The following is a 26,559-nucleotide window of genomic DNA, read 5'->3' as shown; positions in this document are numbered from 1 at the left end:
ATACCACCAAACAAAAACAATAGACAAAGGAAAAGAACAGGCAGAGGCACAAAGCTACTAGAAAATAAAAGATAAAATGACTATAGGAAATCCTCATACATCAGTAATTATCCTCAACATAAATGGACTGAATTCACCAATAGAGAAACAGAGTAGCAGACTGGATCTAAAACAAAACCCAACCATATGCTGCCTTTCGGAGACACATAAAATCTGTAATGACATAGACACTCAATGAGAAAAGGGGGAAAATGATTCTCTAAGAAGCTATATGCCACCAAGTTCAATAACCTAGAAGAAATGGTTAAGTTCCTAGAAATACATAGCTTTCCTAGACTGAATCATGAAGAACTGGAAAATCTAAATAGATCCATCAACACTGAGGAAATTGAAACAACCATCAAAATTCTCCCTAAAAATAAAAGACCAGGACCAGATGGTTTCACTAGTGAATTCTATCAAACATTCAATGAAGACTTTATACCTATCCTTAAACTATTCCAAAAAATTAAAGAAAAGGCAATACTTTCCAACACATTTTATTTGGCCAAAATGACCCTGGTACCAACCTGTCAAGGATAACAAAAGAAGAAAACTACAGACCAATCTCTTTCATGAATATAGATGTAAAAATCCTAAACAAAATACTAGCAAACTGAATACAACAGTACATTTAAAAAATAATACAACACAATCAAATGGGGTTCACTCCAGGGGCACAAGGATGGTTCAAAATGGGCAAATGGTTCAATGTAATACACCATATCAACAAAATAAAGGATAAAAATCATAAGATCTTACCAACAGATGCAGAAAAAGCATTTGAAAAGATACAACCACCATTTATGATTAAACACTCAATAAAATGGGTATAGAAGGAAAGTACCTCAACATGATATCCTCAGTCTGTATCATATATTCAATGGTAAAAAACTGAAAGCTTTTCCTCTAAAATCAGAAACAAGACAAGAATGCCCACTCTCCCCATCTTACTCAACATAGTCCTGGAAGTCCTAGCCAGAGCAATCATGCAAGAGAAGTGATAAAAGGCATCCAATTTGGGAATGAAGAAGTAAAAGTGTCACCCTTGCAGATAACATGGTTCTATATACAGAGAACCCTAAAGACTCCACCAAAACACTATTAGAAACAATAAACAAATACAGTAAAGTTTCAGAATACAAAACCCACTGCTTACCTATATGTATACTAACAATGAAATTTCAGAAAAAGAAATGAAAAAAGAATCCTTTTGCAATTGCAACAAAAAGAATACCTAGGAATAAACTTAACAGGGGGTGTGAAGGACTTACATACTGAAAACTACAAAGCATTATTAAGAGATGAAGAAGACACAATGAAATGGGAAGACATTCCATGTTCACAGATTGGAAGAATCAACAGTTAAAATGAACATATTACCCAAAGCAATATACAGATTTAATGCAATCCCCATCAAAATCCAAATGTCATTTTTTAAAGAAATAGAACAAAGAATAATCAGATTTGCATTGAATCACAGAAGGCCCCAAATAGCCAAAGTAACCTTGAGAAAAAATAACAAAGCTGGAGCTACCGCACTACCTGACTTCAACTTATACTACAGAGCTACAATAATCATAGCAGCATAGTATTGGCAGAAAAACAGATGCACAGACAAATGGAACAGAACTGAGAGCCCATAAGTAAAACCACATATATATGGCCAAATAATTTTGACCAAGGAGCAAAAAACACATAATGAAGAAAAGAAAGCCTCTTCAATAACTGGTGCTGAGAAAATTGTAAAGTCACATGCAAAAGAATGAAACTATATTACAGTCTGTCCCCATGTACAAAAATTAATTCAAAATGGATCAAAGGCTTAAATATAAGATCTGAAACAATAAATTACATACACAAAAACATAGGTACTAAACCTATGGACCCTGGCCTTAGAGAACATTTTACGGATTTGACCCCAAAGGTAAGAGAAGTAAAGGCAAAAAATAAATGAATGGGACTATATTAAACTAAAAAGCTTCTGCACAGCAAAAGAAACTGCCAATAAAACAAAAGGCAGCCAACCAAATGGGAGATATTTGCAAACAACAACCCCCACAAAAGGTTAATATCCAAAATATATAAAGAACTCATACAACTCAACACCAAACAAACCATTCAATTAAAAAACAGGGAGAGGACCTAAACAGACACCTCTCCCAAGAAGACTTACAAATGGCCAACAGATATATCAAAAGATGTTCAATTTCACTAGCTATTAGTGAAATGCAAATCAAAACTACAATGAGATACCACCTCACACCTGTTAGAATGGTTATTATCAACAAGACAGGTAATAAAAAGTATTGGAGAGGTTGTGGAGAAAACTGCTGGTGGGAATGTAAACTGGTACAATTACTATGAAATACAATATGGTAGTTCCTCAAAAATTTAAAAATCGAGCTGCCATATGACCCATATGACCCAGCAATCCCTCTTCTGGGTATCTACGTGAAAAACTCAAAAACATTTATTCACAAAGATATGTACACCCCTATGTTCACTGCAGCATTATACACTGTGGCTAAGACATGGAGACAACCAAAGTGTCCTTCAATAGAGGGTTGGATAAAGAAGCTATGGTACATACATACTATGAAATACTACTCAGCCATAAGAAAAGATGAAATACTGCCCTTGACAACACCATGGATGGCCTTGAGGAGATTACACTAAGTGAAATAAGTCAATCAGAAAAAGCTAAGATCCATATGATTTCACTATTATGCAGGATATAAAACAGAATCTCACAGACACAGACAACAGTATGGTGGTTACCACAGAGAAGAGAGTCTGGGGTAGTAAAGGGTAAACAGGACCAAATATATGGTGATAGATGATGATCTGACTGTGGGTGGTGGGCATACAATGCAACATACAGATCATGTTTCATAGAAAGGTACACTTGAAACCTATGTGATCTTATTAACCAATGTCACCCCAATAATAAAAAAGTAGAAACTGAAATTGAAATAACTGAAATTAAAATTAAATAAATTAAAATGCTTATAATTTTAGTACAAAAAGAATGTAAACTCTCTCATCAATAATTTTTATATTAATAATATGTTGAAATATTTTTATATAGTGCGTTAAATAAAGATAACATATGAAAATTAACTTCACTTGTTTCTCTTTTTAACTTGTCTACCACAAAATTTAAAAATACAGGTGACCTGCACTTGAAGCTGACATTGTATTTCTATTGAACCACACTGCTCTAGACTTCATGTAAGCTTATCAGTCCATTAAGTGAGGTCTCCAAAAAAGCTATTGACTTGGACTATATTACTCTAACTTTCTATAGAAATGCCTTTACTAAAAATTATCACAACTCTCTGCTCTTGTAACTTATTTAAAGTTGATTTTTTAAAAGACTATTAAAGGTAGAAACAAACTTGTGGATATCAACAAACAAATGGATAAACAAAATATGGTATATACATGCAATAGAGTATTAGTCGTCCATGAAAGGGAAGGAAATTTTGACATATGCTACAAGGACATTATGATTAGTGAAATAAGTTAGTCACAAAAGAAAAAACTATTGTATGATTTCACTCGTGTGGGGTACTTAAGAGTAGCCAAATTCATAGACAGAAAGTAGAATGGTAGCTGTCAGGGGGTCGGGGAGGTTGGAAAGGGGTGTTATCATTTAATGAGTATACGGTTTGTTTTCTAAGACCAAAGAAAGGTGCTGTTGATGTGTGGTGGTGATGGTTGCACAACAATGTGAATGTACTGAATGCCACTGAACTCTACACGTAAGAGTGGTTAAGATGTTAAATTTTATGGTATGCATATTTTACCACAATATTTTTAAAAGACTATTATTTGCACATATCTATCTGTAAATGTGCTATCAAGAATAGTGCCTCAATATATCCTCTCAAGAGCTTTGAATTAAGAAAATGGTTGCTTTATCCCATGAAGAGATATACTTCCTTTTAATAGACAATAAGCTGTGTGACTCAGGAAATTTTCCTTTTTGCCTTCTTGTCAATTTGCCTACTAGAGATGAATTATGTGCTCACCTGAAAAGCTTTCTTCCTTTAAATCAACATACCTAATGTAGTCATCCTATCCTACAGCCACCTGCCTCCACATGCCCCGCCTCCCAGATACATATTGCCTGTTTAATCTGGCTCTTATTCGCCCCCCCTTTTCTTTATCTTTTACTATATAAATATCTTTATTATGTTTCAACTCGTTTCCTTTGAAAATTAGGTTATATATAATTAATAAATCTTAGTCCTGTCTTAGACTCATTTAAACAAGCAAAAAGAAATCACAACAGTGTAATCAAAATATGAGCCTTTAAATTAATTTTAATATAGATATAATTATCATATTCCAATTCCCAAAGGTTTTTTTTTATTTATATTACTAAATATAATTAATCAAGGTATCACTAAAATAAAGTTTATTCAGACAGAGGATGGAGAAAAATAGGCCATGCAGTAAGTACAAGAGGCAAACTGGGAAGTAAAAAACCTTATAATCAGGTTAATAATATTAAAATTAGCACTGCATTATTTAGTGTTTAAAAATGCTCAGTATAAATTTAAATCTTAAAGGCTCATACTAAATAAACTAGTATTAGGCTACTTTCAAATATTTATATACACTTTTAAAATTCTAAACTTCAGAGATTTCACAAACTCAGACAAGTCTCTGATCCCAGCTTAACCCAAAATAATATTTTATTTGCTATATGATCATTCTTTGTAAATCTTAAGCATGTATTCAGTTTTTATATTAAAATAATAGAGAAGCTATCAACAATATTACTAAAAATTCCATTAAAATGTTAACTATGAGTACTTGCTAAAACATTTGACCATATTTACATGAATTTAATATAAAATTGTAAACACTATTTGAAGAAATCAATATATACAGTAAACTCTTATTTGGATATTCACTAGCCCTTGTATATAGCATAGTGTAAAATAACTCTATTCATTATTCTGACCATGAGGCAATGCCCAATTCTGAATAGATATGAATAGCTGTAGTGTTAAAGTATTTATTAAATTCTTTGAGGTATGACAAGCATTTATGAAGTCTGATACTCTAATTCCCCAATTACACCAGATAACAGAGTTTAATGTCATGATTAAACAACCTAAAGGTCTTACATTTCAATCATATAGTTGGAATGTATACTGTCTTAAAATTCAAGTTCCAAACATATAATAAAAAGAAGACCTACCACAAAGCAAAAAAAAAAGCTAATTTTTGCTACTTGAGTTGCAGTAAGTTTCCCCACAGTTTTGAGTAAGGATTCTTGTTCTTTCACAGTAGGATATGACATGCGAGACAACTTAGCCTCCAAAGCATGGCTTGATGGAAGCTGTCGAATCTCCATGATATTACTGAACCTTACACGAGACTTTTTGGGAGCTTAAAAGAAAAAGTATAGTACAAATTATTAAATGTTTCCCCTTGCATTTAACAAAAGTCACAAGTTTTAATTTACTGATAAGTGTATTTAATCCATCTATGATCAGACTTGAAGAGTAAAAGAAAAACCAGTTAGAGCATTATCTGGGGCAGCTTGCTCATGAAAAACAGTAACATTTTCATCTATAAAAATCTTTTAAAGGCTTAAGGTAAGACCAATATTCAAACAAGATTTCTGCAACTGTATACATACACAACTGCCTAGTTCAGGATTATAGCATGATTATTATTTTAGCATTTATAATGAAACTTCAGATTTTTCCTCATAGACACTCAATTTATGAGAATTACTTTACAGTCAAGCATGCGAAATACTCCACTATAGATCCATTTCTTGCAAGAGAACATCAGATAAATACTGTGCCTTATGTTGAAACTGGCATTCTTTACTCAATTCACAGAAGCAGCAAAATCCCTGTAATTTACTATCAAGTTTTTGATGGCATGGTTGAAGAGAATATTCTTTTTAAAAAAAGAATACACACACATGCACACACACACACACATAGCACAGATATTTCTGATATTTGGCAATTATTTCCAACTTCCAGTCAAACTTCTGGAAGACTACTGGCCAAACCAATACCACGTGGAACAGAACTGCCAGGTGATCTCAAAAATCACTAAGTTTTGAGATGGCTTGAATGAAGCTAAGATTTCTACCCATTTCTAAGATATGAAATTCTAAGTTTTGCATACTTTTTTCACTATCAATGCTTGTGTTCTCAGGCTTTTCACTGGGCAGGTCATGAAATTTCACAGGAACATATAGAGGTTCACTCTGGAACACAGAAACAGAAACAAATATAAACAAAAATATAATAGTTGATATATTGGCTAAAATTTAAGTGGATGGTTTTAGGCAGAGATACTACCCAAAACATGGCTGTTCACCAGCATGTTTATAGAGTGTAATTTTCACAAAATGCATTTTCAAGACTTAAAAATTAATCTCAAATGATCCACACAGATTCAATGACAGAAAAGAATAAGTTTAAAGTTTATAAGTGTAACTATCAATACAGCATTGCTACATTATGATACTTAACATTTAAATGTCATAAAAACACACCTCTCTCTCAACTAACACATGATCTCTCATTCATTTTCATTCATTATTTTAACAAATACATATTGAGTCCCACTATATTAGGTGTTACTGTAGGTCCCGGGGATATAAGAGTGCATAAAGACAAAGCCTCTTCAGTGATCACGTAGTCCGAAGGGAAAGGCAGACAAGGAACAGATAATCACCTATATTATATGTATGTATGTGTGCGTGCGTGAGTGTGTGTGTGTGTGTGTGTGTATATATATATATATATATATATATATATATATATATATATATATATTTGCCAAAATACTTCTTTACGTAAGATTCAACTAAAACCAAAAATTCCTGAAAACTTTTATAGGACTAATAGATAAGAAAAAATAGCTACCACTTACCAATTCTTATTATTTACCATGGTACCAAGCCCAGAGCAGTTAAACATACATTTCTCATTAGCCCTTACAACAACCTTATAAAATAGTGTTTTAAAGGAACTTTTCTAAAAGCTGAGATATAATAACCCAGTGATAGACAATGGAATTAAAGCCAGGTTTGTCTACCCATGTTCTAAAGGTCTATATTTTCAAGTGGTTCTAAATTCTTCAACCGTTCATTTTTGCAAATACGTATTCTTCAGATGATCTGCACTTAAGAAACAATTCTCCAACTAGGCTATCTCTTAAATTAACATAAAGCTGTGTTTTATATCTTTGATTTATCTTTTAACTCCCAGTATAGAACTCCATCAATGAAAAATATTCAGTAAATGAAGAGGCAATAGTATCTGGAAATACACGTAGTCTCTTTGTTACATGGAACTCTTCATTACACCATTTGGCCCAGAATGATATGACATATGCACCTTATAGATAGTAGCAATAAATTAGTAGAAGAGTCATTAGAAGAGTAGGCTGCAATCTCAGCTCTGCCTTTTACAATGAAAGAGACAACTGATAATAATCTTGTTGATGTTTAAGATCCCAGAGAAAAGAAATGACATTTTCTCTAAGCTTCACAAACTCTTCATAGCACCTGGCAACCTACCTGGCATACAAACGTAGTTCTAGAAGCCAAGCAAACAAAAAACTGAATTGTCAGTAAGGTCACCAAGCTAGTGCTTCATAAGTTGGTATTAAATTTTAGAGTAACTTTCAAATTCTTCTCAGATAGAATACTACACTTTGAACAATACATTAAAGAGAGATGTTTTAGGGATGGTCTAAAAAGAATGGATTTTTATATACTATCTCTCCAATGAGATTATAAATCCCTAAAATAAGTGAATATATTAACTAATTTATTTTCTTGTTTATCATCTGTCTCCTTCTCCTTCACAAACACGCTCTCACACTCTACAGCATAAGCTGTATTTCTAGTCAAAAGTAAGTGGTTAATACATATTAAGCACTCTTAAAAATTCATGGAATAAATGAAAAATCTACTTATATACTCCCAGTGTCAAGCAAATACATTTGTTTCTAAGTGATAATAATACAAACATTAGTGACAAAGTTGGTAAGAAACAAAGGACAATGAACTGCCCTTTACTATTTTCACTCTTTCACTATTTCCCTTCCCCTCTCTCCCCCTTGGTGGCTGAATTGCTTACCTTTTTTGGTCCCATGTATCCCTAAGGAAAGACAGTACCAAATTAAAATAATCACAGAGGGCACCCTATATATATATATATATATATATATATATATATATATATATATATAGATATAGATATACACACACACACATATTTTTTTTCATATTCTAACATAGCTGTGGTGTTACCAAAGCTATTTCAGTCCTTCCCACTGGGACTCAATTCCACGCACTCCATTCCTGATGACAAAAGAAGCACTTACCAAAGAACTATTCATAGTTGTATCTGTTGTGCAAGCAGCAAAATAACCTTCAGTATCTGCAAACTAGAGATAACAGGACAAAACTTCAATTAAACTCATGTTAAAAGTAGGACTAGTGTCAGTCACAGCTCAAAAGAATAGAATAAAAAATCCAGAGTAGAACTATAAGAATATAACTGTTATTTATAATAACAGCAGCTAATGCCAAGTATTCAACCAAGCAAGGTAGGTATTATCATCTTCATTTTAAAGAAACTGAGGCTGAGAGATTTCATATAAGTAACAGAGTTAGGATTAAAACCCAAGTTAGTCTAACTCCAAAACTTTCACAATACTATTATAAGATTTCAGATTAGTAGGTAAAGGAATGACAGAATGGAAAAAGGATATAAGAGATCATTTTATATTATTCATTCTCAAAAATTCAGTTTCTATTTCTACTACCATGTTATATCATTGGAAGAATATAATTTGATTGATTAGCCAAACATTTGAAACATGCCCTGATATATGCTATCATCATTTTGATATATAAACCTTGAATTATTTTGCTTCTGCAATCAACTTTACAACCAATTAGATGATTATACTCATCCAGTCTGCAAATGATCAAATATCCAGATAGTCTTATTCCTCACTTTCATTTTCTCCACATTAATTTTGATTTTGGCCAGTTCAAAAAATTTTATCTCAGAGAATGCCATGAGATAAGAAAAAGGTGATTATGTACCTTTGATTTCTCACAAAATATTCTGATACTAAGGTGATTAAAATATACATTTAAAATTTTGGATAAAAATAGGTTTTTCTTATAACATGCTATCTTCACTCACTTAACCAAACCACTTAAAATTGGACTCTGATTCAAGAAACTGATGCACTTTAAACTTTGAAAAAAATATACCCCCTCTCCAACAAACACTTAAAATTTAAAACTCACAAAAGTAGTATGCCTTCCTCGAAATCCTCTTGTACACTGTTGTCTCCATGGCTTCCAAATAATAAAGCCCAAAAGGTACAAAACAAACATAGATGTTTTTGCAAAGGTGCTGAAGAATGGTTTGTTGTACTGAGTAAAAACATACTGTAGAGAAAAAAGTTACATGAACTATGAGATGACTTTAAACCTTCTTACTTATGTCCAATAAAACAAGGCCATTACATGACTTTTAACTCTAGAAGTTCATTTGGAAAGGAAAGCTCTAAAGGGATTATAAAAATATTTTAGATTCATTTCTGAATATTGTATTTGTTTTGCATAAAATGGACAATATACCCAAACAAAGCAGGAACAACTTGCAAAAAAAGTTCTGTTCAACATTCACTGAAAACTTATTATACATCAGTATTTATGCTAGAGGTTAAAAAAAAAAAAAAAGACAGGCTTTCCTGAAAGGAGATATATATATATATATATATATGGAGAGTGCACAGCATAATGTGCTAAATACCATGAGAGGGTTATGGAGGGCACCATGGGAGTTTCAAAGACAGACAGACTATTTTGAAGGTTAGGAAAGCTTCCTAAGAGAAGCTATTCTTCAGCTGTTTGAAGAGTTAGCCTAAACAGAGTAAAAGGCAATGAAACAGAATGGCGTGTAAAGGAAACTGCATGAAATTTAATGTTATTGGGAAAGTGTACAAAACTGGAAATGTCAGTATGAACTCATAATTTTTTTCTTTCCTAAAAAAAAAATTTCCTAGTTATGTGTACTGAAAAACCCAGAAAAAAATGACAGCCACGGGGTAATGCTAGAATCCCTAGAGTGATCTGAACCATTTTGCATAAAAGAAACCATGGGTTATTGAAGAAATGACTACACCCAGCTATGACGTAGGAAATGCACCAGATAAACCTGGGGTATCCTGTACCAGAGAGCAAATAGGATGTTAACGATAGAACACTTTAAACATCAAAAGAAATAACTACAATTGTTTGAAAAATCAAATATACAAAAATCCATGAATGTATAGTAATACTCAAAAACCCCTCAATGGTTACTTCTGGAAGATGCTAGGCAACATCATTCAAATAAATAAAGGAAAAGAATCAAGATTTATCCCATCTTTCCTATATTAACCATGTTTCAGGATAACCAAACAGTAGTTGTGGAAAAGTTCTCCTTAAGGAATTCCTTTCCAACTAATAAATGCAGAAAAAATTACCCTTAAAAAATCACCACTATAATGAAATACTCTATGTGGGCAATAATCAGAAGGATATTCAACTATTACCTACAGGTCGATAAGGAACTTGATAGTTCTCAAATTGGCATCACCCAGAGACAGATTTGCAGCCGTTATGTGCCTCATGTTGTGATATGAAAGGAAGTGCCAAGTACCACCAAGGTGAATTTTTTCCTAAATACTGAAACTGAATCAAATTAAGACTTTACACCTAACTACCATTTTAGAGTCAAACCTTGGTTGTTGAACATCTCCTATTTCAAATATTTTGGTTCTCAACCAAGCTGTTGATGGAAAAATGCCTTGGATGTTAGACAAAACTTTCGGTCTCAACCCGATAACACTTATAGGCTGATATAGTGGAACCTCGGTTCTTGAACTTAATTTGTTCAATTTGCAATTGAAAAGGTAGAAAAAGAGGAAAGGGAGGATATTCCTACTTCACTAACCAAGAAAATGCTTGGGAAATGAAGAGAAATGCAAAGTTTTATTGCGAAATGTCACCCTGACAAGGAAGTAGCAAACCATACCATAAACTTTTTGAATGACAGGGTGGTGTTTAACTTCAGGCAAGTGTTAAAATGCAGGCAAAAACAATTATTGGACAGGTTTTTAGTGAGCCTGAAGCAAGTTCTAGTAGAACAAAGAGACAAAAGAGAGAAAGAACCCCAGAAAAACAGCTACCTTACATTATTATGGAAAGGGCCTCCTCTTCCAAACAATAACATTCCTTCATTCCTCTACCCCATATTCAGTCACCAATAGCTCTCAACATTACAGGTAAGTTCTAGTGTGTATGTAAATTTTCATTTTTTACTGAATATTTTATTTCCTTTTTGTTATTTTTTCATTTATATTTCATGTCCTTCTTTTAAAGTGTTAATTTATAAATTAAACAGTAAATTTGACATGTATTGTATTTAAGAAAGGTTAAAACGGAATCATTTGGGAGTCTGGAGCAAATTAATTCAATTTACATTATTTGTAATGGAAAAAAATGATTCGGTTTTCGAACAAATTGCTTCTCAAACAGCTCTCTGGAATGAATTAAGTTCAAGAACCAAGGTTCCACTGTACAGGAAATAAGAGAGAAAAAGGAGTAAGTTAAAGGACACCCCAAGGAAACAGCCAAATCCAGAATGTGTGTGGTAGGGACTAAATGTTGGGGTCCCCCCCAAATTCATATGTTAAAATCCCAACTAACCCTCAATGTAGTGGTATTAGGAGGGGGAACCTGTAGGTAGGGCCCTCATAAAAAAGATTAGTGCCATATAAAAGAGAATCCAAAGAGTCTCCCACCCCTTCTGTCGTGTGAGGACACAGTGAGAGGGCTGCCATCTAAGAACTAGAAGGAGGCTCTACATCAGAAACAGAATCAGCCTGTGCCTTGATATTGGGCTTTTCAGCCTCCAGGACTATGAGGAATAAATGTTTGTGTTTGAGTCACCCAGTCTTGCTAAAGCACCTCAAGTAGACTGAGACAGTGTGATATATTCCAGAGGCATGGTAAAAGTGGGGGGTGGGGGAATAAAGTTAAAGAATACAAATGACTAAAAAGTAATAACAAATGCAATGTGTAATTTTTTCTGTATCTTAAACTAAAAAGATGTCCTTGACACAACCAAAGAAATTTAAATAAGGACTAGATATCCATATTTAAAGATTTATAATTAATTTTGTTAGATATGCTAATGGTGGTGATTATATTTTTAAAAAATTAAGTCCTTTTCAGTTTGAGATGAATATGAAGAAATTTTTACATGAAATGACAAGTAGCCAGAATTTGCTTTCAAATACTCCAGGAAAAAGCCCTGGCTGGCGTGGCTCTGTGGATTGAGTGCCGGCCTGAGAACCAAAGGGTTGATGGTTCGATTCCCAGTCAGGGCTTGTGCCTAGGTTGTGTGCCAGGTCCTCAGTTAGGGTCATGTTAGAGGCAACCACTCACTGATGTTTCTCTCCTTTCCCCTCTCTAAAAATAAATAAATAAAATCTTTAAAAAATATATTCCAGGAAAAAAAATGGGGAGGGGTTAATAAGACTGGCAAAATTTGATAATTGTTGTAAGTGATGGGCACATGAAAATTCATTATACTACTCTCTCTACTTTGTATTTTTAGATGTTTTCCATAATAGAAAGATTGACTTCTTTTTTAAATACACAATTAATCTCAAAAGTATGATAAGTATATGTGGCTGGAGAATTAGACACAATACATATGCTATTGGATAATGAAATTATAAAATACCCTCTTACTAATAGATTTTACTTTTTTAAAAACAGGAACAAGTTTCTTTTTTTCTCTTTGCTTAGATATGGATTGCTAAATTATAATTTAATTGTGTGCTCTTTCACCATAAATGTTATTGCTTGATAAATTAAAAAGTTAAATGCTTTATTTAAAACTAAAATAAAAATTTAAAGATAGGCTTATTTCTCTGTCAACATAAAGAATTTCTTTGTATTTACAACACAGAATATTAATCTAAAAAAAAAAGGTTATAGAAAAGTGAAAGATTATAGAAGTGTTAAAAATAACCTGTTGTATTCCAGAGCCTAATTCCAAAAAGACTAAATATTTATTTATTCATTGGATACAATGTCAATGTCAATTATTTACTTAGCTATCATGCAAGATGACCAGCAATACAAACTGCTTCTTTTGACAATTAAGGTCATTTAATAAATGCTAGTTTACTTTTATATATTTGCCTTAAGATTGCAACATGTAAGTTTAAATGCAGTAATTTATGAAAATAAAATTGCTCGTGTTTTTATAGGGATCATTAAACAAACAGAATAAGGTAACTACATAAGTAGAAAGAAAAATTAACTTGTTAATTAAAAATATCACATTACTACCAACAGGTCATCAATAAAGACAAAATAAAATTTAATTAAAGGCATTCACTGTACTTATACAATAGTAAACAAATGTGTATGCAACCACACATGTGCACAATAATGACCTGTACATGAAAACTCTGATCACTTTCACTCTTTGTCCAAAAGCATTCTTACTTTCCTACTAAATGGTGACAAATGGTTTTGCATCCTAGATGGTTGTTCCTCTAGAAAACAGTATTTATAGAGAATGAAGCTGAATTTAGAAAGAGGAAAAAACAGAAACACCTCTAATTATTAAGAAAATGTGCAGATACTCACTTTCTAAATAACTATCCCTGAAAGATACAAGAAAACTGTATGAACAATAAAGAATATCCTTTCAGTTTCAACAAACTGACACTAATTCAATGTCCAAGAAAATATAAATAATTCAACAATATTCAAAATACAGCTTTACGTGAGCAAGAGAGATAGTACTGACCAGAGATACTATAGATTAACAGGAATATTATTATTATAATGCAACATCATTCCAAGACAAGAGCTACATACCGAAGTCAGTTCTGAGGATGCGACCCATATCACATCAACAAGTAGGAGAATAACAATCCCAAGAGTCATTCGCCTGCGCTGAGTGAAACCAGTGCTCTGAGAGTTCATTCGGTTCATGATAAATACACACACCATTTGCAGTCTGTTTTTTAGAAAATGCAGAGAGGATTTAAAAAATAATCATAAAAATGAGAAAATTAGTATAACAGAAACACTTGACATTTGTTATCTAATCTCTGGCTTGAAAGTCACACAGTAATTAAAAGGTGCAGAATTTACCTCTTTTTAAAGGCCTTTCTGAGATCTTCAAGAGTAATGCCCGAAAACTTGGCAGATCTGAGTCTAAATGGAGGTGGAGAACTCAACGCACCTAATTGGAGGTGAAGAGCTTAAAATAAGATTCATCACAATTTTTATACTCGTCTTTAAAATGAACGAAAGATGCCAAAGTGTGTTTAGCATAACTGACAATACTCTCTAGACTTAAAATTATACTCAGAGAAATACATGGCACAGGAAAAAGGGGGGAAAAAGCAATATTCCACAATATTCCACTAACTATTGGAAAAGGGCTTCTCCAAGTCCCATAAATACAGAACCCCATTCGCCTCTCTCTCCAGGAGTCCATCCCCTGGGACCGTGTCTAGACTCGTGCCTGTTCTAAGTGTCTTCTCTGTCCCTGATCTCCAGTAGGGTTCGACTGAGAGGAAGTAATTTGTTGTGAGTCCTGGGGGCATGTTCTCAATCACTTACGTGGCAAAGGGAAAGGATCCTCCACCCTCCTCTACCCTCCTCCACCCGCCGCTGTCACTGTAGCTAGATATTTTAGACAGAAATCGCAATTCACGAGAGCTGTAAGGTAACAGCTGTTAAAGGGAATCCTCTTTTTGGGGGGTGGGGGGATTGTTAAGCCAATGACGCCTCCCCGGGGCGTGAGTTCAAGTCCTACAGTGGCGGTGCAGGAGTACTTCAACTACCCGAGCCTGGGCCAGACTCGCACGCCCCGTCAGCCGCCCCCACACTCCGCCCCTACAGACAGTTACCATTTTGGTCTAGGTCCTGAGGCTGTCACCAACGGCTGGGGGTGGGGCTGTTCGTGGCCGCTCGGTCCCACCCAGTGTGGGCTCCAGTGGATTTCGGGGCCCTCTTCTGCCTACATACCTGGCCTTCCTGCCCCGCGATGACTTCGTGGCGGCACCATGAGCGGACCCGGCCGGCCCTGCCGCCTCACAGCGCCACGGCCGCGGCCTCGGACTCAAAGAGCTGTCGCGACGCCTGACATTGCGCTGCGCTGGCGGCACAGGCCCTGAAGCCACGGTGCCCCTCTGGGCGAGGCTGCCAACGCCACCCTGCTCCACTCAGCCCGGGAGGGCGGGGGCCGGTGAGGCCAAGGGACCGCGCAGGCAGCGATGGCCGCGGAGGTCCGGAGCTGGACCCTGGTGCCCGCCCCACCCCCGGCCGGCCTGCCAGCCAGCCCGCCCGCCCCCGGCCCCGCCCCCGGCCCCACCGCGACGGCGCAAGGGTTACGTCACGGGACGCCACAGCGGATCTCTGGGGGTGTGTCGCCCGGGTGATTCCGCACTGCTGAGCTGCGTACTGCCCGTCGCTGGGCTCGGGGAAAGTAGGAACGGCGGTGACGCTGGAGAAGAAATGGAGCAGGGCGTGGTGGAAGGAGGAAGAGGGAAACGGGTGCGTGTGGGTGGCTGAGGGGAGCGCAGGACTCTGGAAGTGGCCGAGCTGCCGGAAGACCCCACACCAGAGCAAGAACCAGCGACACTATTTCTACAGAGTTCCGCCGCGAAACTCCATATGCTTTTCTTCAGGAGAGGACCTAAAAGCAAAATGGCTTTGGAGGATTTTTGCTTCCTGGAACCTTTTGTGTGTAAACTAGATCCCAGTTCTTGGAGTAAGAAGCTGCGTGCCTATAAGGCAAGCTCCTTCACCTCCCTGGCCCACAGTTTCCTCTTCTGAGAAGCGGGCGTACTGATAATACCTGCCTCATCTACATTTTTTTCTTGTGTACATGCCAATATTGCATGTGTACATGTGTGAAAGGCTTAATTAGTGACACATAGTAAGAACTCCACAAATGATAGTAATTATTAAACTATAGGTTTTTCTTAACCAGCTTTTGAACATCCCATAAGAAAAAAGGCTTGGCCAACGTCCTGATTTATATTTAGAAAACAAATACGAGACAAAAAAAGTTCTGTAACTTAACCATTTATAATATCTTTATAAGATGAAAGGAAAAAATTAAGTTTGCTTATGTAGTGCATTTCTTACCTTTTATATCTTGTTTTTCTGTAGTTAAATACAGAAATGACAAAACCATACCGATGGGGCAAAGAAACAGACCCCAAAGTGAGACAACAAGAGAGTTCTTCAGAAGAACTAGATTAAATAAAGGCAAATAATTGATCAGATAGAGTTTAGAGTAATCATTATAAGAAGACTCAACAGCATGAAAAATGACATAGAAACAATAAAAAAGGACCAGTCAGAAATAAAGAATGCAATATGTGAGATAAATAATACACCGGAAGGAATAAACAACAAGTTAGATAATGCAGGGGATCAAGTCAGTGCTTTAGAAGACATAGAAAAAAACACCCAAGCACAGTAGCAAAAAGAAAAAGAAATTTTAAAAAATGAAAAGAGCTTAAACATTTTGGATAACATGTAACAGCATCTGCATCATGGGAATATCAGAGAGAGAAGAGAGCAAGCAAGGGATTGAGAACCTATCTGAAGAACTAATGACTGAAAACTTCCCTAATCTGGTGAAGGAAAAATCCACATAAGTCCAGAAATCGCAGAGAGTCCCAAACAAGAGGAACTCAAAGAGGCCTAACATCATTAAAAACAAAAAAACAATGTTTTTAATTATTATGAGACACATTATCATTAAAAAGAAATACCGCTGGACTTCTGTGTTGACTCAATAAATTATCTGTTTGCAATAAATTATCAGCATGAAGCATTGCTAATAAATCATTCAGAAACCTATCATGCAGAATAGAAAAATCTTAACCATCTACTTGAAATTACTACTTAGGAAAAATGCGGTTGTATGACATTAATCAAATTATTTCAGCATCTGCTTTATTCTTTTGTTTCATTAACTTCCTTTAAGATGTCAAGCTTATAATACTCGTATGCTTAAATTTATTTTGCTACATGTATGATATGTAAACTGAAAAAATAATAGCATTATGAGTAACTCTCAGTATCTAATAGGAACACTGGGTTCTAATTTTTAATCTGATCACAATTTGTTATGTAATCTTGAAGCTTATTATTCTCTATACTGTACCTCAATTCTCCATATATAAATATGCAGATACTGTTATTCTTAAATAATGCAAATGATATTACTTTGAAAATGTATATAAATATAAATTACCATTACTACCACCTATTTCCAGAGTATCTATTAAAGGACAATGCTGTGACATTCTTGTGATGAATAAAGTTATTCTAGACAGACGGTCTTCAAGTAGTGTCTAATCCTAGATTAATTTTCTATTAACATTTTTTTCCTAGCACTCATGGAAATTCCATTGGACTGCTCTATGACAACAGGACTTGGAGTGCTTTCTGTGCTATGACACAATCCAGACTTCAGTCATTCCTTTCTTTTGTCCCCGTATATCTTGCCCAAGGCTAAGTCCTCAGTAACTTTAAAGTCTTTGAAAACTGCTTTCTGATCTGATAACTTTTACTCCTCTTTCTGTGAATGTCTTATCTTTTTCTTTTCTCCCTACCAAATCCCAACTGTCTACGAATAAAGTTCCACAAGAGCAAAGATTTTTGCCTATATTGTTCTCCACTATATCATTAGCATCTAAAATAGTGCTGGCAGTCAATATTTGTTGAATGAACTTGAACATCCTGTTGTCTCTTGACTTTTTAAAACCTAATTCCCATGTCTTTTTGTTTAATTTTTATTTATTTATTTTTAGATAGAGGGGAAGGGAGGGAGAAAGAGAGGGAGAGAAACATCAAGTGTGGTTGCCTCTTGCGTGCCTCCAACTGGGGACACAATCCAAGCATCTTCCCTGACTGGGAATTGAATCAGCGATCCTTTGATTCATAGGCTGGCACTCAGTCCACTGAGCCACAACAGCCAGGGCCTTTTCCCATGTTTTTCTTTCTGTTAGTATCACTATTTTCCTAGTCTCACAGGCTTAGAAGTTTAATCTTTTGTTTTCATTAATTTTCTTTTTACTCTTCGAAGTCAATTATTCTTCACGTCCTTTTGAAATCTCTCGATAGTAGACCCTTAAGATTCATCAGGTATGAAGTCTGACAGCTTTAAAAATCCCGTGAAATACAGACAATATAATTTCTCCAGTAAAGTACATATGCCACAATATGAATATAAAAACATGGTTGTATGTGTGTAAACAGCAGTCACTAGCTAAATAACTCTTCTGTACACCAATGTCAAAGATACATTTCAAATTCAAGCCTTGGTAAAATTATAAATGACCATGTCATGAGGCAGGCTGGGGGAGCAAAATAGCAACGGATTTGAATAAAAGTTCTAAATATTTACAGAACAGGCATCCCAAGACGGTGCTTGATTGATTGATGGCCACTCATAGTCATGCCTCTGAGGGCATGGACCCAAGTTCTGAGGGCATGATCTCTTCAGATAAATACAGTTAGAGAAGGCTTTAGAAAACAGGTGGATCTGAGCTTCATTTTAATGATGGTTAGGATTTTGATGGGGGCAGAGGTGAGGAAGGATAATATTTTTAAGAGAATAAGAGTGTAGGGGTGAAAAAAAATTTGTTTAGCCTCCCAGGTTCTTTGGCAGGGGCCCTGTAAATTAGACTGCCATAGACAGATTAACAATAGAAAAACAATTTATTAACACATAGAGTTCACACCATTCTGGAGAAAACGCAAAAAAGAGTAACTCAAATAGGTGCGGCATACCTCTTCAGGGGAAAGGCTAAGGGAGTAAACCCCGACAGAAAATCCGGAGCCGGAGTCCCTAAGGCGGTTCGACGTTGTAGTCAACACCGGCAACTCCTGCGGCGCACCTGAAGCCAAGCTGTATTGACTCCGTCTTTCCCTTGGACCCTTCAGCTGCGAAGAGAGGGGGGTCTGCTGCATGGGCAACAGCAGACCCTCCATATCACCCTGCCTAGGCTCTGTAGCTTCAGCTTCACTGGAGAGGACACTCCAGCGTCATCGCAAGATGTCGATTTAACACGGGAGGAGACAGATACCGTGTCACTCCCGAGTCGGACTGCACAGCCATTCTCGGCGGTGCAGATAGACTCTTAAGAAGCTACACCATCGTCTCTCAAGACGGACGGCTGCCGATGATATATAGCATAATCACAAAACAACAATAATTGGTAGAGATGTGATAAAGAGTTTTAGACTTTTAAGAACTAGAAACTGTGGACAAGTCATACATGAAGGAGACTGAAGGAATAAGGACTATTTGTGCAGATTCTTCTTGACTTTCCACCGTGTTCATGGCCATAAAACTTCCCCAGGAGAGGGGATTTGTGACAGTCCTCATTTTTCAGAAGTTTCTAATTTTAGTAAAATTAGGGGAGCTCCAGGAAGGCTTCTTTCTGCATCTATTGATTATCATCTGCCTCCAGCTCAAAATAGTCCTTATGCCAAAGTGGGTGTTTTGGGGTGGCATATTCTGATCCCCAACATGAACAATAGGTAAAGGTGTGTCAAGGGGCAAGTTATGAAACTGATTTGGCAGAACACAGAGTGTATGTAGCAAAGCAATGAGAAATAAGACAGAAGAAATGAATTCTGGAGAGGTTGCAGTATGCTCTGAAAAATAGGTCAGGGAGTCTGGGCTTTTAATTTACTTGTGAGAAGAGCCTAAGGACTTTTAAATTAATTAATTAATTTATTTTTAGAGAGAGGGGAAGACAAGTAGAAAGAGTGAGAAAAAAACATTAATTGCAAGAGATACAACTATCGGTTCCCTCTCACCCAAACTGGGGACCTGACCTGCAACCCATGCATGTGCCCTGACTGGGAATCGACCCAGCGATCTTTGGGTTCATAGGCTGATGCTCAAACCACTGAGTCACACCAGCCAGGGTGAACCTATAAATAACAGAACGTTATTTCTCCAAGTTCTGAAGACAGGGAAGTCCAAGACCAGAACACCAGCATGAAGACTATATTTTCAGGGATCATTTCTATACTTTGTTACTAGAGAAGTTTCTCTGATCATATAGACCACCTGGTTTAATATTTGCAAATCAATTAACATAATACACCACATAAACAAAACAAAGGACAAAAATCACAGGATCATACCAATAAATGCTAAAAAAGCATTTGATAAAGTACAACACCCATTTATGATGAAAACACTCAGCAAAATGGGAATAGAGGGAGCATACCTTAACATAATTAAGGCTATATATGAGAAACCTGAAGCCAACATCATACTCAATGGACAAAAACTGAAAGCATTCCCCCTGAGATCAGGAACAAGACAAGGATGCTCACTCTCACCACTCCTATTCAACATAGTGTTGGAAGTCCTAGCCACAGTAATTAGACAAGAAAAAGAAATAAAAGGCATTCAAATTGGGAAAGAGCAAGTAAAACTATCATTACATGCAGAGGACATGATAGTATACATAGAAAACCCTATAGACTCCGCTAAAAAACTACTCGATATAATAAGTGAATTTGGCAAAACAGCAGGGTACAAAATCAATATTCATAAATCTAAGGCATTTCTGTACATCAACAATAAAATATCAGGACAGAAACAAAAAAGAAAATACCGTTTACTATAGCAACAAGAAAAATAAAGTACCTAGGAATAAACTTAACCAAAGAGATAAAAGACCTGTACTCTAAAAATTACTTAACACTGAAGAAAGAAATTAAGGAAGATACAAATAAATGGAACCATATACCATGTTCATGGATGGGAAAAATCAACATCATTAAAATGGCCATACTACCCAAAGCAATTTAGATTCAATGCTATTTCTATTAAAATACCAATGACATGTTTCACAGACCTAGACCAAATACTTCAAAAATTTATATGGAACCAAAAAAGACCCCAAATATCCACAGCAATCTTGAGACTGAAGAATGCAGTAGGAGGAATCACAATACCTGACATCAAACTGTACTAAAAAGCCACTGTAATCAAAACATTCTGTTACTGGCATTAGAACAAACATATAGATCAATGGAACAGAGTAGAGAGCTCAGAAATAAACCCTGGTCTATATGGTCAACTAATATTTGACAAAGGGGGAAGGAACATAAAATGGAGTGAGAAGAGCCTCTTCAATAAATGGTCCTGGGAGAACTGGACAGGGATGTGCAAAAAGATGAAACTAGACCACCAAATTACACCACATACCAGAATAAACTCATGATGGGTCAAAGACTTAAATTTAAGCTGTGACACCATAAAAGTTTTAGAGGAAAACATAGGCAGGAAAATTTCAGATATCCCACATGACAATATTTTCACGGATACATCTCCTAAGGCAAGAGAAATAAAGGAAAGAATAAACAATGAGACTATATCAAACTAAAGAGTTTTTCTCAGTGAAAGTAAACATCAGCAAGATGAAAAGGAAACCAACCATATGAAAAAACATATTTGCCAATGATACCTCATACAAGGGACTGATCTCCAAAATATATAAAGAACTTACATGTCTCAACACCAAGAAGACAGACAGCTCAATTTCAAAAATGGGCAAAGGACCTGAACAAACATTTCTCCCAGGAGGATATACAGAGGGTCCATAGACATATGAAAGAATGCTCAACATCATTAGCCATCAGAGAGATGCAACTAAAAACCACAATGAAATACCACTTTACACCAGTCAGAATGGCCATCATCAACAAATCAACAAACAGCAAGTGCTGGTGAGGATGTGGAGAAATAGGGAACCTAATGCACTGCTGGTGGGAATGCAGACTGGTGCAGCCACTATGAAAAACAGTATGGAATTTCCTCAAAAAACTAAAAACGGAACTGCCTTTTGAACCAGCAATTCCACTGCTAGGATTATACCTGAAGAATTCTGAAACCCCAATTCAAAAGAACTTATGCACCCCTATGTTCATAGTAGCACTATTTACAATAGCCAAGTGCTGGAAACAGCCTAAGTGCCCATCTGTAGATGAGTGGATCAAAAAACTGTGATACATCTATGCTTTGGAGTACTATGTAGCAGAAAGAAAGAACTCCTACCATTTGCGACAACATAGATGGAACTAGAGAACTATGCTTAGCGAAATAAGCCAGGCAACGAAAGAAAAATACCATATGATATCACCTAATATAAGAAACTAATGAACAACACAAACAAATGAACAAAATTTAACCAGAGGCATGTAAACAAGGAACAGAGTAACAGTTATAAGGGGGGAAGGGGGCAGAGAGAGAAGGGGGATAAGCAGGGGAAGGGTTTAGTAAAGGAACTAGTATAAATAACCTCTGGACATAAACAATGGGGTGGGGATTAACTGTGGGAGAAGGGGTGGGTTGGGTGGCGGGGGAGCAAAGGGGGAAAAAGTGGAACAACTGTAATAAAAAAAACAATAAAAATAAATAAAAAAAAAAAAAAAAGAAGAACACCAGCATGGTCACATTTTGATGAGGAACCTCCTGTGTCATAGCCAGCACTTTTTTGCTATGTCTTCATGTGGTGGAAGGAGCAAGGGATCTCTCTGCAGGACCCCCCGCCCCTTTTTTTCCTTAAAAAAATTTTTTTTTGTATTTTTTCCAGGCATCGTTTTTTTTTTTAAGTATATTTTATTGATTATGTTGCTACAGTTGTCCCAGTTTCTTTTCCCTTTGCTCCCTTCTGCACACCCACCTAAGTTCATGTCCATGGGTCGTGCATATTAGTTCTTTGCCTTCACCCTTTTCTATGTTATTCTTAACTTCCCTCTGTCTATTTTGTGTTGATCAATTATGCTTCTTAATCCATGAACCATTTCCCCATTTCTCCCCCTTCCAATCTCCCAGCTGATAATCCTCCAAATGATCCCCATACCTATGATTCTGTTCCTATTCTGGATTGCTTATTTGGATTTTGTTTTTATTTTTTAGATTTAGTTGTTGATAGGTATGAGTTTGTTGTCATTTTAATGTTCATAGTTTTGATCTTCTTTTGCTTAAATAAGTCCCTTTAACATTTCATCTAATAATGTCTTGGTGATGATGAACTCCTTTAGCTCTACCTTATCTGGGAAGCACATCATCTGCCCTTCCATTCTAAATGACCCCTTTGTCGGTAATTCTATTCTTTTCTCTTACAACTTTTAAGATTCTCTCTTTATCTTGACCCTTTGGCATTTTAATTATGATGTGTCTTGGTGTGATCTTCTTTGGATATAGCTTGTTTGGGACTTCATTATTCCTGGACTTGTATGTCCATTTCCTTTGCCAAATTAGGGAAGTTTTCCTTCATTGTTTTCTCCCATAAGTTTTCAATTTCTTGCTCTTCCTCTTCTCCTTCTGGCACCCCTATGATTTGGATATTGACAAGTTTAAAGTTGTCCCAGAGGTCTCTAAGCCTCTCTTCATTTTTTCAATTCTTGTTTCCTCCTTCTGTACTGGTTGACTGTTTTTTTCTTCCTTATGTCACAAAACACTGATTTGAACCCGTTTCCTTCTCTTCGTTTGTTTGTGTGAATTTTTCTTTGTTTCATTTAGTATAGCCTTCACTTCTTCCTTTCTGCATTTACCATACTTAAGCATATATGTCAAGTCTGTGAGCATCTTTATCACCAGTGTTTTTAACTCTTCTTCGGTTAGGTTGGCTGTCTCCTTGTTACTTAGTTCTCCCACTGGAATCTTGATCTGTTCCCTCTTTTGGGCCATACTTCTCTGTCTCCTCATCTTGACAGGCTCCTCTGTTTGTTTGCCTCTGTGTCTTAGATAGAGATATCACATCCGTTATGTTGTAAGGGGTGAATCCTCGGGTATTCATCAGTACAGGGCGACCCATTTCAGCATGTTGTGGCATGGTATGTAGGGGAAGGGTCTGAAAGGAAACAATGCCACTTGCTCAGCACTTTCCCCTTTTCCAGGCACTTTTCCCACTTCCTATATGGGACTGGCGCCCCTCTAGCTGTTGCCCTGGCCATCGTTCCCAGAGTTGGTGGGTCTGTGAATGTTCTAGGACCATTGAGGCCCTCTAAACAAGCAGACTCTACTGAGAGACCTGCAGTTTCTTCCTCTTCCCCAACCCCTACTGGTTTGCACAGTCAGAAGTAATGAAGCTTTATTTTCCCCAGCGCTGGAACCATGAGCTACACAGCCTGGTTTGGTGCAGGAGCACTCCCCAGGTGTCCCTCCCTACTTTTTAAAACATGTGACTGCACTTTCCATCAGCCTGCTGCTGCCACTGCTGCCACCACCATACTGCTTTCCCTCCACCCCAGCTCCACCCCTCTTACCTGTCTGGATGAGTATTTCTTCTTTATATCTTTGTTTGTTGGATTTTTATGCAGCCCAGTTTTCCAGAACGTCTCGTTGTCTATAGTTTTGAGGTAGTTGTACTCCTTCTTAGTTGTGGAGGGAGACACAGCCTGTCTATCTAGGCCTCCATGTTGGCCGGAAGAACTCTGGAGCCTCTTTTATAGAGCACTAACCCAGTCATCATGGTTCCACCCTCATGACTTAAGCACCTCCCAAAGGCCCTACCTACTAATACCATCACACCAGGCATTCCGATTTCAGCATAAGAATTTGGGGAGGACAAACATTCAAACAATTGTACAACCCAAGTATTTATCAGCAAATGTATGGATAAACAAATTGTGGCACATCTGTACAATGTAATATTATTCAGACAAGAGAATTAAGTACTAATTCATGCTACAACATGGATGCACCTCAAAAACATCATACTAAGCGAAAGACACCAGACACAAAAGGTCACATATTATGTGATTCTACTTACATAAAATATCCAGAGTAAGTAAACCCCTAGAGACAGAATATAAATTGATTTTCCAGGGGCTAAGGGGAAGGAGAATGGGGTGCAACTGCTTAATGGGTCTAGAGGGCTTCCTTTGGGGATGATGAAATGTTTTGGAACTAAGAGGTGCTGCTGGCACAGTAATGTGGATGTGCTAAATGACACTGAATTGTTTATTTTAAAATAGCTGACTTAATGTTATGTGAATTTCACCTCAATAAAAAATATTTAATTAAAAATGAGAGAGAGAGAGAGAAGGCTTATATATGTGCACATATGAGAAGCAAATAGAAACTCCAGAAGTCACTGGCAGGAGAATAGATCTTTTGAGGCATGAAATCCAGTATTGCATACATAGGCAGGTGGAAGTACAAGTCAGTGAAACTACAGGTATAGCTGCTTTATGAACTTGTACCTACTCTGAAGCCTGAGAAAATTCAGAAGTTACCTAGATATGAGTTGTCTGTGCTTAGTGGTTCACGTCACAGATGCTGGATTTGTCTAGTGTCTGGGTGACTTTTGAGAGACATCTGTCAGGTAGAGGCAGATTTGTGTTTTGGAGCGATGAAAGGGTCCCTTTCTTCTTTGGTAAAATTAATTACCTCATAAAAAGATTACCTGCTAACACTAAGAACCCTAAGAAAAAAGAGGTTTTTATACTTGATAACTGTTCCTTAATGGCTAGCAGTTCTCCATTAGCCTCCCCTCACTTTAATTTGCCTGGTTTATTCCCAAGAGCATTTGGTGGGTATAGGAAACAAATCATCTCACCTCTCTATCTTACTCTTAACCAAGTGAGAGGGTGTTTCCTAGGAAGTGGCTCTATTAAAGGGGGCTTGTTTCTGTGGCTGGAGTTACATTTCTAAGAAATCTTAAGATGACTCTGGGAACTTTATTTCAGACAAGACTTCAAGGGCATTGTTTGCCCCTAGAGCTCACAAAAAGAATTGCTAACAAGACCCTGTATGGTGTGGCTCAGTGAATTGAGTGTTGGCTTCTGAACCAAAGGGTCGCCGGTTCGATTCCCAGTGAGGGCACATGCTTGGGTTGTGGACCAGGTCCCCAGTTGGGGGCAAGCGTGAGGCAACCACACATTGATGTTTCTCTCCCTCTCTCTAAAAATAAATAAATTAAATTAAATTAAATTAAAAAAGAATTGCTAACAAGTGAAGTTTATTCATGATGTGATATTTTTAAAGTATTTAAAAGTGCCTTTTTTACACATAGGACATTCTGTAGAAAGTGTTGCAATACAGTTTTGTACAAACGTGTGTATATATGTTATTTACTATTCTGAATATTTTACACCACAAGTTTATAACAATGGAATTCCTAGTAATTCTGAAGAACAAAATGTTGTAGAACTATCTCGTCGTCGGCAGCCGTCCGTCTCGAGAGACGATGGTGTAGCTTCTTAAGAGTCTATCTGCACCGCCGAGAATGGCTGTGCAGTCCGACTCGGGAGTGACACGGTATCTGTCTCCTCCCATGTTGAATCGACATCTTGCGATGACGCTGGAGTGTCCTCTCCAGTGAAGCTGAAGCTACAGAGCCTGGGCAGGGTGATATGGAGGG

General features: G+C 36.6%; 1 protein-coding gene and 1 pseudogene across 3 annotated transcripts in view; one reads left to right on the top strand and one right to left on the bottom strand.

The window, feature by feature from the left end:
- Positions 1-15,469, bottom strand: part of SLC35F5 (solute carrier family 35 member F5) — a 52,730-nt gene extending 37,261 nt beyond the window's left edge. For 2 of the 3 annotated variants that reach the window (XM_090279411.1, XM_090279407.1), the window contains exons 1-7: positions 15,167-15,469; positions 14,285-14,375; positions 14,006-14,147; positions 9,362-9,505; positions 8,422-8,484; positions 6,208-6,289; positions 5,258-5,448 (exon numbers count right to left, since the gene is read on the bottom strand). In XM_090279411.1, coding sequence (XP_090135537.1) covers positions 5,258-5,448; positions 6,208-6,289; positions 8,422-8,484; positions 9,362-9,505; positions 14,006-14,147; positions 14,285-14,375; positions 15,167-15,206 — 753 coding nt within the window. In that variant the 5' untranslated portion in view covers positions 15,207-15,469. The remainder of the gene's footprint in view (positions 1-5,257; positions 5,449-6,207; positions 6,290-8,421; positions 8,485-9,361; positions 9,506-14,005; positions 14,148-14,284; positions 14,376-15,166) is intronic. The other variant, XM_090279409.1, reaches the window with a different exon arrangement.
- A 4,705-nt stretch (positions 15,470-20,174) lies between these two features.
- Positions 20,175-20,248, top strand: LOC150021911 (small nucleolar RNA U3; annotated as a pseudogene).
- Positions 20,249-26,559: the final 6,311 nt, after the last annotated feature.

This window comes from Furipterus horrens, unplaced genomic scaffold (assembly GCF_987537825.1).
Source record: "Furipterus horrens unplaced genomic scaffold, mFurHor1.1.pri manual_scaffold_1, whole genome shotgun sequence".
Classification (NCBI taxonomy): Eukaryota; Metazoa; Chordata; class Mammalia; order Chiroptera; family Furipteridae; genus Furipterus; species Furipterus horrens.
This window is presented reverse-complemented; position numbering and strand designations above follow the sequence as displayed.